Below are 9,641 nucleotides of genomic sequence, written 5' to 3' on the forward strand. Positions count from 1 at the left end.
AACTTTTGAAAAAAAATAAGTGAGCAATATGATTTATTGTACAGTTTATGAAAAAAGATAAACACATAAAAAGGTGAATGTAAAGTTATAAAAGTTGAGTTATATTTGCTAGTATCAATCATATCGAAGTGAATTTCAGATACAGAAGCTGAATTGTACTAGACTGTAGAACTTTGAACACAAAAAGTTTTAATATCCATCTTTGCATTAACTCCACACAGCCTGACTTCTACGATATGTTGGCTTCCTGATTAATGAGGGGGTTCAGGTCCAGCTTGGTCTTTTCTAGAGCTGCGGTCTTGGCCCTCCGTGAAGGACGCACCACAGGAACTGACTCAGGAACATTTTCGCCGTCGCTGTTTCAAAGAATGCAGAAGAAATAAAAATTAGAAAAATATAGTGCTTGCGTGAAAAGCATCCACATCGGTTCAAACGCCGACCTCTCCTCTGACGACTCCGTCCTCCTGCCAGGCTTTTTACTTCCTTTGGCTGCACACACTTTCCTCTGACCTGTAACACAAATGCACATCATGAATCCGCCTCATCTTGAGATGCTCCTGCTTTTCTCTGCGTGTGCTGTTTTTACAAAAGTATTAGGAACCTGCGTTACCTCTTTTAGTCCTCTTAGCAGATTTTGATGCATCATCTGTTGCGAGCTCTGTGGAAACATAGCGGATTAAAAAAAAAATCCTTGACCACTTTTCAACAAATGAGCCGTAATCCTTTTCTCTGATGAGCCGTCAAGATGAAACGCACACCTGGGTGACACGAGCACCGAGGTAGTTACATTTACTACTATTGCACAGCTGCGTATGAACTGGCCGTTTATGGCGTGCTTACCGTCTGCGTTGACGTCCAGCGGTTGTAGTGCGGTGGCGCTTAAGACCTCAGCCTGTTCTTTTGAGTCCAACTGAGAAATCATCTTGTCGAGAGCACGGAGACAGACGCGATCCTTCACCTCCTGAAGACGAGAATTACAACGGGATTATTTCCCTTCAGGAACAATTACTGTAAACGTTGAAAGGGTTCCACTGTGTTAAAATATCAATGTTCCCATTCACTTTCCAGTATCAGTGTGCCCCCGTAGGGCCTCACAGAGCTGCTAGCGTGACTGTGGACTCCTGGTGGGGGGTCGTACTGGGTGTGGACGTACCTGTACGAGCTGCAGGAGCAGCGTCTGCAGGTCCTTCCTGGTCGTCTCGTCTCTGCTGAGCTCCAGGTTGCTGAGAGTCTTGGTGTAGAGACGCACCTCGGGGGCTGTCGGGTCTTTAAGCATCTCCCCACACATGCGCACCGCCAAGTAGTCATGCACACACACCTGCTAAAAGACATACACACTCTTTAAATTTCATCAGCTTTTGTTAAATCACGTAGAGATCGTGCACTCAAGAAATCAGTAAATTTAAAAAATGAACTGATTTTGAGACGAATTGCGGAATTAATCTGCAAAAAACAGATATAAGTATGATCACATTTCAGTGATCATTACCTCTGTGTTGGATGGGGGCTTAATGAGGATACTTGGACGGGTCAGCTCCACAAGTAGTTCCACCACATTGTTAATATCCACTTCAGCCAGTGGAGAGGTGGCCGGGGCGTTCAGGAGCGTTCGAACACTTGGCAAGAAACTCTCCTCCACAACCTCCTGGTTGACCCTGATCCGGGTACAGATACAGTCCAAAATTCATAACTTCATTAGGAAATCATTTAAAAAAAATACAAACTTGGGAAATGCGTAGCTTTAGCAAATAAACAGAAATCAGGAACAGAAACACTGAATGCTTTGTGTGTGTGTGTGTGTGTGTGTGTGTTTGACCTGCTCTCCCGGGCGTAGAGTTGGAAGAAGACGCCGAGGCAGTGCCTCAGACGAGTGTCGTCCTCGGTGACGGGATTGTACCACAACAATACCAGGCGGGAGAGGATCTTTGAGCTGGTGATGCGACCGGCGTACATCAGTTTGGCCAGACCCTCTGCCGTCTCCGTACGGAGGTCAGACACCTGGAGGTGTCGAACGCAGGAAATTCAATCTGTGTCTTCAGAGATTCTTGGGGTAAAAAATGACTTCACCCTCACCTCACTGTCCAGGAACTCTGATAGCATCAGTAGTATGGTCTGTGCGCTGTCCTCAGGTAGATCCCCGTTCTCTTCCTGTCTGTCAGGTGACTGGGACGACACCCCATTCTCAGGGCCGGCTGCCTCAGAGAGCAGCTGGAAACCAAACAGCAACAGCAGGTCTATGATGGCCCGCAGAGAAGTGATGCGGATCTTTACCTCGTCCAACTGTGAAATCTGAGAACACACACACACAGACACACAGACACACACACAGCATGTGTTAAAAATGAGAAGCTACACCTGTCATTTAAGGTTGGTGACCCCTAAAACTACAATATGGATTATTTTCCTGCTAACCTCGGTTGTTTTACTTTTACTCAGTAAAATAAAGTAAGCAAAAATAAGACATACTTGGAAATACAGTATGTTCTACACTATAAGGCGCATCGGACTACAAGGCGCACCTTCAATGAATGACCTACTTTAAAACTTTTTCATATATAAGGCGCACTGTCAGTTTTTGAGAAAATTAAAGGCTTTTAGTGCAAAAAATACTGTAATTTAATTCAATTTTCTTTATGAACCCCAATAAATATAAAGTTACTTGCTTTAAGACTTTTATTTACCTCCAATGTTTTCAAGCAGAACAAACCTCAACAGTACAAAACCTCAAGAAAAAGTAGTTGAATTAAAAACCCACCAAAAAACAAATGAACAAAAACAAAACCTAACATGTGTAGAACGGATACCTGTAGCAACAGAACCAGGTGGGTTTTTGCCAGGTCCTTGCTGTGTAGGGTGCATGTTCCCAAACAAGCCACGGCCATATTCCGAACAGCAGGGTGAGCGTTTGCTATGCTGGGCAAAATCTAACAAATGAAAAAAAAAAGACATCAGTCATCTGTTCATCTCATGTCCTTCTGATTTCAAAACATGAAATCTGTTCAAACAGAAGCATTAGTGAAATGTTCTTGCACATGTGTGTGGTGGGTTTATACCAGTGAGGAGATCAAGGCGCTTATTGTTGGACCTATTCTGGTCTTCATGCTCATCTGCTTCAGCAGTTCTGCACACATTGTGAGACACCTGAGAAGAGTCTCTGGGTCATTCTGAAGAGAAAAAAATTTTTTGCATGTAAAGGTCACTTCATATTTTATTTTGCAAGAAAAAATATCTCTGAAGAACACATTAAGTGAAACGTGATGTGACTGAATGCTGTGGGACGAACCTTCTCGGCGCGGACCTCCTTGTCTGCTGGCTGGCAACTCTCTGCCATCTCCTGAACGATCAGGTTCCTGCGGTTCTCCAGCTCCGTGATCGAGTCCTTCAGCTCTGCGGCGCGGCTGAACTCTTCAGCAGCTATGCATTCCTCCAGGGTGTGTTTGGCCTCCAAGATACGCACCTTTACCTCTGCGAGCTGAAAAGGGAGGTGGGGGACATACACAAGAAGGGGGAGGCAATTCCTTAGCTAAAATACACTCCAGAGGATAACCAATAAAAACAACAGATGATGCTCTGGGATAACTAATGACACTCCAGACATTACTGAGACAAGAGGACCTGTCAAGCTTGGGATAATATTTTTACATATAGCTCAGAAGTGACATAAATAAAAGACATTTTATTTCAGAGTAAACAGTCATTTATGAGCAACCGTGAACAATCTGACTTCAGTAAATACAGAGGGGATGAAGGAGTTTCCAGGTGGACATGAAGATTTTTTTTAAAAAGTGTGTGTCTCAGAAACACACACATTCATGGATGTAGATATGAAATTACCTAAACATGACCAGAAGGAAATTCTAACTCTAAACTTCTTTAAAGATCAGATCATTGATATGCCACATAAGGTTTTATAATTAACTAAAGTAGTTAGTACAGTACTAGCAAGAGTAGTTAGTTAGTAGTCGAGTTATTTTATACTATACAAACAGAATGCAAGGCTTAAAATCCAGGAGTTCTCCAAGATGTCACATATTCTAAACACATGCTGAAAGAGGAACAGATAAGTTGGATTGACAATCCCTTCTGGATAGTGCATCTACAGATAATATCTGACTGTCCCTGTTAACACTGGACCGGATTGGGATATATTACGTGCGTCTTCTACGTCACTCTTAATATGCTTTGCATCCAATTACAGAAAAAACAACCAGGCTGTCTTCATTTGAAATGGATTCAAATGCTTGTTAGGATTCTCATTCCCTACCTGGACCTGCTGTCGACGGTTCTCCTTCTCATCCACCGGCCGATTCACCTCCATGATCGGCTCCCTCACATCTGAGATGATTTCTGCAACCTGTGCCACACAAATTGAGCTTATTTAAAGCAATCCATTTAATTAGTAACAACTGCACATCTCAAACGTAAAGACATCTAGTAGCATAACACAGTTAATTCATTAAAGCCAGAGTCACAATTTCCAGTTTTGTTTTGATTTTTGGTTTCTAAATGACATTAATCCCCACGCGACTTTATTTACAGCAGAGAAAAAAGTTGGTTGTCACTCACAGTCTGGATGCATCGGTCATCATCAGGAATGAGGGTGAGGAGTTTCTCTGTGAGAAGGGAGACCAGGGAAGAAGGAGTGTGTGGAAGAGCCAACATCTCCTGCAGGACCGCCAAGACTCGCTTCCTACAAAAACACATGACATGAGAAGTTTGAATAAAAACACGCCCATATGCTCATGGATAATATTTGGATACCTGGAAAAGAGCTATGGTTCTTTCCAAAAAAACAAAAGAAGGCTGGAAAATATTCTGAAACTTTAAGTTATGCCACAAAAGATATCTTACTGAACCAAAAAAAAAAAAAACATGTTTAAGATTTCATTGTAATGCCTAAATGTCATATTTTAAACACTTCAACAACCAACAAGCTCAATATGCAACGATTACAGTATTTTACGCACTGTTGGTTTTTGCGAAAATTTAAGGCTTTTAGGTGCGCCTTATAGTGCGGAAAATACTTTATTTATTATTAAAATATCAGTACAGTAATTGCAACCCTTGACTATAAATCACAATCCAGCCCACGGCTCTGTTCCTCATCTCACCTGCCACCCTCCTCGTTGGTGTCGAGGCATCCGATGAGATGGATGAGCTGCTGGGAGATGAACTCTTTGGTCATGACAAGCTCCAGCTGGGTGAAGTCGGCCCTCTGTTCTTCTGACAGCAGAGGCACTGCCTTCAGATACCTACAGCAGTAATCAGGAGTCAGAGATAACAACAGCCGTCAGGACGATAACGCAGCTGCACAGCCGGTGACGGCAGAGACTAAATTTAAGCTGTCTTCAGTTACCATAATCAAAGTGGAACAACTTGGCATTGAAAGCACTAAAATTAAACGTAACACTACTGCAACAGCACGATCTGCAAATACCCATATCACCTAGCCACCGAGGGATTTCATTTAAGAGCATTTGAACATACAACACTGCATGTATTGGGCAGGTGGTGAAATAGTAGAATGATCTAACGATGATGCAGAGTGAAGATGAAAGAGGGTTTTGTCAACTTTTTATATCGGTTCACACCTGAAACACTGAGAGGACGTGTTACAGAGAGCAAAGTTAACATCTTTCGTAGTTACATACTTTTAAAAACATAACTAAAAAAGGGAAATTCGATACCATACTGTTTTTTGGGGTTTTTTTAGAAAACTGTGGGTCAACAACTTAGGTACCAATAGGAATAAACCAAAGGTAATCCAGTGAACTCTATCTGGTATCTCACCTGTAAAGGTAGTCTCCATAAGTGGCAGCATCCGGCAAAACTTGCTCCAGCATTTCATCACCATCATCTCCTTTAGCTTTGATGAACTCACACAAAGCTCTCCAGTAAAGCACATTCTCACAGGAAAGACAGTCCACTGGGATCAGCTTCCTTTAAAAAAACCCCACACATAACATCTATCTCAAACTTTTTGTACTTTTTATTTACATTACAGCTCAAGAGAAAAGGATTCGGAGCCCACCTGTTGTCGAGTCGCATTCTGTCCTGCACCAGTTCTTCAGGGGGCATGTTTGTGAAGATTGCCTTCAGTGTTTCGAGAGCTGTTTGGGAACAGTTCTCTACATCCAGTCTGTGGAGCATCTCTATGATGTCACCATCGACCCGAAGCAGCCAGGCAGGAAGTAAACGTGTACAAACCACGTCTCTTACCGCTTCTACAACACAGTCAAGCAATCATTGATCAAAAACAACAAAATATGGAGTCTTAACGGCAACTATTTTTGTAACCGATTCATCGTTTCATCTTTTTTTAAGCCAAATTATGAGAATGTGCACTTTACTCTATAAAAGTACAGTATAGTAAAATGCAGTTGCACATGTAATGTTTTCCACATTACCTGAGGTGTCATGGAGACCCTGTTGCAGCAGACTAACTCTCTGTGCAATGGTCAATGCTTTTATGTGAACCTTGTCAGCGAGAACCTGAAATAAAAAAACCAATAAGTTTCTCAGAGGTTTAGCAAACCTCAAATCAAGACTGTAACTGCAACATCAAGGTGTAATATGCAGCTGTGTGCAGATTTATACTGAATCATTCGACAGGATACCTGGTAGGCTAGTTTGCGAACGTTCTCCTTTATGTCCCGGGTGCGTTTGATTACTTTGGGCAAAGTAAGAGGCGACATGGCGATGCAGGAAAGAACAGCACGTCGCACTTCAGCATTACTATCGTTTTCCAGAATCAGCATGTATGCTAAACAGCAACAGGAAGAAACAGCATAGATACAATTAAAACAAAGAATAGATAAGTTGTTATTCTTAAATACATACTATTACAAAAGGTTATCCGCAACTTTTTTCAAATTAAAAAAAAATGTGGGCAGAATGTGAAACAAACCATTGATGGTTGGACAGTCAGGATCTTTTGGCTGTTGCAGACGTGTCATGGCCAATGAAGCTTGAATCCTCACATTAGGGAATTTATCAGTGACACGAACTAGCATGGCTTGGTGGATGTGGTCAAAGAGGTCGTCGTCTATCTGGGCATTCTCTGCCATGCTACCCAGCAACTTGTTGATTAGCTGGCATACACGGAACCGCACTGCATGGCTACTGGCTTTATGAGACTGAGGAGTAAAAGGGGGCAAAAAAATTTACCAGTACAAACAGTTTGCTAGACAAATCAGCACGAAATGTAAGAATGGAGGGGAAAATATGGCAATAAAGCAATTTAACTACAAATACTTTCATAATAATAAATGTTTATACCTCCAACAGGAAGTTAAAGATGAAACTCAAAAAAGGATGATCATCTTCAGCTTCTTCGTCTTCCTCCTCGCCCTCCGGCTGTTCATCCTCCTCCGGCCTGGGTGAAGACTGGAAACTCGTGGCAAACCTCGCGACAAACTCAATTACATTTTCAACTGCAGGTTCTCGCTTGTAGACAATCATGGCGTACTTCAAGTAGTGGACAAACTCCTCGTGGAACAGCGTTTTGTCCTCAAGCTGATGGAGGGGATGGAGGATGTCATTAACAAAAGGTGAAGCAAACCATGAGAAAACGTTAGATTATGATAAATACAATACAGGGGGAATTTGACACATTTTGGAATAGTCATTCACAACAAAACAGATGATCAGCAAGACAAACTATTTCAACTACATTAATTCAAACTTATTCAGCCTCCTTAGTTATTATTTAGTAGACTGTATTATTAATTATTTCTATGTGTTTGTAATAAACAAATTAGTTCAACGCTACAAAAGTCACCACTCTTTTCCCAAAATAAAACAATAAAAGTTTTTAATGACATCTCCGGCCTGTAAAATTATTCAAACCCTTAATGACAAGTGTCACTAGTCATTTGGAGAACTTTTATTTTATTCTTTACTATTATGAACTAGTGCAAATGTCATGTAAAAGCACTGCTGATGAATATTTTCAATGGATTTTAACTATGATTAAATACAACTTCATGGGGTAATAAACGCCATGGAGAATTATATATATATATATATATATATATATATATATATATATATATATATATAAACCATAAACATGAGCTCACCTTATTGTAGCGGCTCTTCAAGCTCGTCACCAGCTTTGCCTTGTTGTTGTGGCCCTTCTGAGCGCGATGAAACGCCTCCTTGATGTCGATTTCATTGTCCGAAGTCATCTTTCCTTCAAAAACCGAAAAAAGACCAAATAACTCAACAGCATGAGTGAACCTGGACAAATCTTATTATTATTATTATTATTATTTACATTTACCACTTCCGGTACATTTACTAGATGCTAACGGCAGCTGTCTGCTAACATTAGCTAACCAAAGCACCTCGACCCAACTCCCACCGGACAATGAGCAGGAATAAGTCGCGTAGCATTGAGTTCCCTAAAGACCATTAGCATAAAACTTTTAGAATAATAATAATGCAAACTTTATACTTTACAGAACAATTCAAGTAATTATGATTGTAAAACGAAAAATGTACCTGTCCCTCTAGTTTCTCCAACAAACGCTACCGCCTGTTTTTCAAATTCAATCGTCGTGTGTTCTCGCGAGAACTGAAACGTAAGCGATTTAGTCAAACGTAATGACGTCATCACGTTAAGCCCTGAGTTTGGGTTGGCAGGCGGAAATATTTAATGGCTCACTCGCATCGTTGCATTCAAGAGCACATTCAATAAATTAATAATAGAAAGCATTGGTAGCCATATCTTTTTGAGGTTAAAATTGATTTTTTACGGCTTTTGAATGTGGTTTTAATATCAATCAATTACATTATATTATATTATGAAGTCAATTCTTTTGTTGTTTGGGTTTTTTTGCAATTTGCAATTGTGTTTCACTTTTCTGTTGGCGTTATTATGTCAGCCACAGCTGCCTCTCAGCTGAGGGGTCACAGACAGACAGAGCCAGACAACAATCACCTGAAATCAATTTAATAATGAAGGCACTCTGTCTTGTTTCTGTTTAGACCTTGATGCATACGGGCATATTATTATTTGAGTATAGTGTATTATCATATTAAATATTTATGCTAGTGGATGAAGAGCTGAGAAGTCTCTCCATTAGCCCATCAGCTTGTCATGAGTCAAAAAGATGTGCAAATGGCTTTAAACTCAAATTCAATGACATATAAATTTTGGGAAATCCTGGATGTAAGCCACAAGTAGTGTTCATAATGCATTATACCAAAGCAACATGGGTTTGAAAGATTACAACAATTTGCATGTATTCCTGTATTTACACTAACATTATATGTAAAGATGTGTGTGACATGAACACCTTAGAATGTGGTTTTGAATGAATTTGCCAGACAAGGAGGATCTATCAAAACTATGATATCGCATAATGATGGGAATTTTAGTACAGTATTCAGAGACTCTGACAAAGGTACAGCTCACCTCTGATGCTTATTTTGCGTTTGTATCCCTTTAAGAGAATTTCAATCAATAGTACAGTACTCACTTATCTGTGCGAACCTGTCTTGTACAGTATTTTCTGCACTATAAGGCGCACCTTCAATAAATGGCCTATTAAAAAATAAATTTCATATATAAAGCGCACTGGAATATTAAACACATCTGAGAACCCATCTTCAATGAATGGTCTATTATAAACTTT

At 40.5% G+C, this 9,641-nt stretch overlaps 1 protein-coding gene across 2 annotated transcripts; it reads right to left on the reverse strand.

Annotated features, from left to right (window-relative positions):
- Positions 1 to 27: 27 nt before the first annotated feature.
- ncapg (non-SMC condensin I complex, subunit G) lies at positions 28 to 8,556 on the reverse strand. Of its 2 annotated transcripts, none has more exons than XM_068321976.1 (22): positions 8,506 to 8,556; positions 8,082 to 8,194; positions 7,279 to 7,515; positions 6,908 to 7,136; positions 6,618 to 6,763; positions 6,408 to 6,492; positions 6,032 to 6,224; positions 5,791 to 5,940; positions 5,112 to 5,252; positions 4,567 to 4,690; positions 4,265 to 4,354; positions 3,284 to 3,472; positions 3,054 to 3,164; positions 2,805 to 2,924; positions 2,074 to 2,289; positions 1,817 to 1,998; positions 1,490 to 1,655; positions 1,154 to 1,318; positions 841 to 961; positions 611 to 658; positions 441 to 510; positions 28 to 356 (listed from the first exon to the last, which is right to left on the reverse strand). In XM_068321976.1, the coding sequence occupies exons 2-22, from the start codon at positions 8,187 to 8,189 to the stop codon at positions 230 to 232; spliced, it is 3,018 nt and encodes a 1,005-aa protein (XP_068178077.1). In that variant the 5' UTR covers positions 8,190 to 8,194; positions 8,506 to 8,556; the 3' UTR covers positions 28 to 229. The 2 variants fall into 2 exon arrangements, with proteins under 2 accessions (XP_068178077.1, XP_068178076.1); XM_068321975.1 differs by having other exon boundaries at positions 1,154 to 1,321.
- Positions 8,557 to 9,641: the final 1,085 nt, after the last annotated feature.

Source organism: Antennarius striatus, chromosome 8 (genome assembly GCF_040054535.1).
Source record: "Antennarius striatus isolate MH-2024 chromosome 8, ASM4005453v1, whole genome shotgun sequence".
Classification (NCBI taxonomy): domain Eukaryota; kingdom Metazoa; phylum Chordata; class Actinopteri; order Lophiiformes; family Antennariidae; genus Antennarius; species Antennarius striatus.

Coding starts and splice junctions, on each gene's coding strand:
- ncapg (XM_068321975.1), bottom strand. CDS start 8,189: ATGACTTCGGACAATGAAATCGACATCAAGGAGGCGTTTCATCGCGCT. Junction 7,516..8,081: donor TGAAGAGCCGCTACAATAAG/GTGAGCTCATGT, acceptor CCCCTCCATCAG/CTTGAGGACAAAACGCTGTT. Junction 1,999..2,073: donor CAGAGTTCCTGGACAGTGAG/GTGAGGGTGAAG, acceptor CGACACCTCCAG/GTGTCTGACCTCCGTACGGA.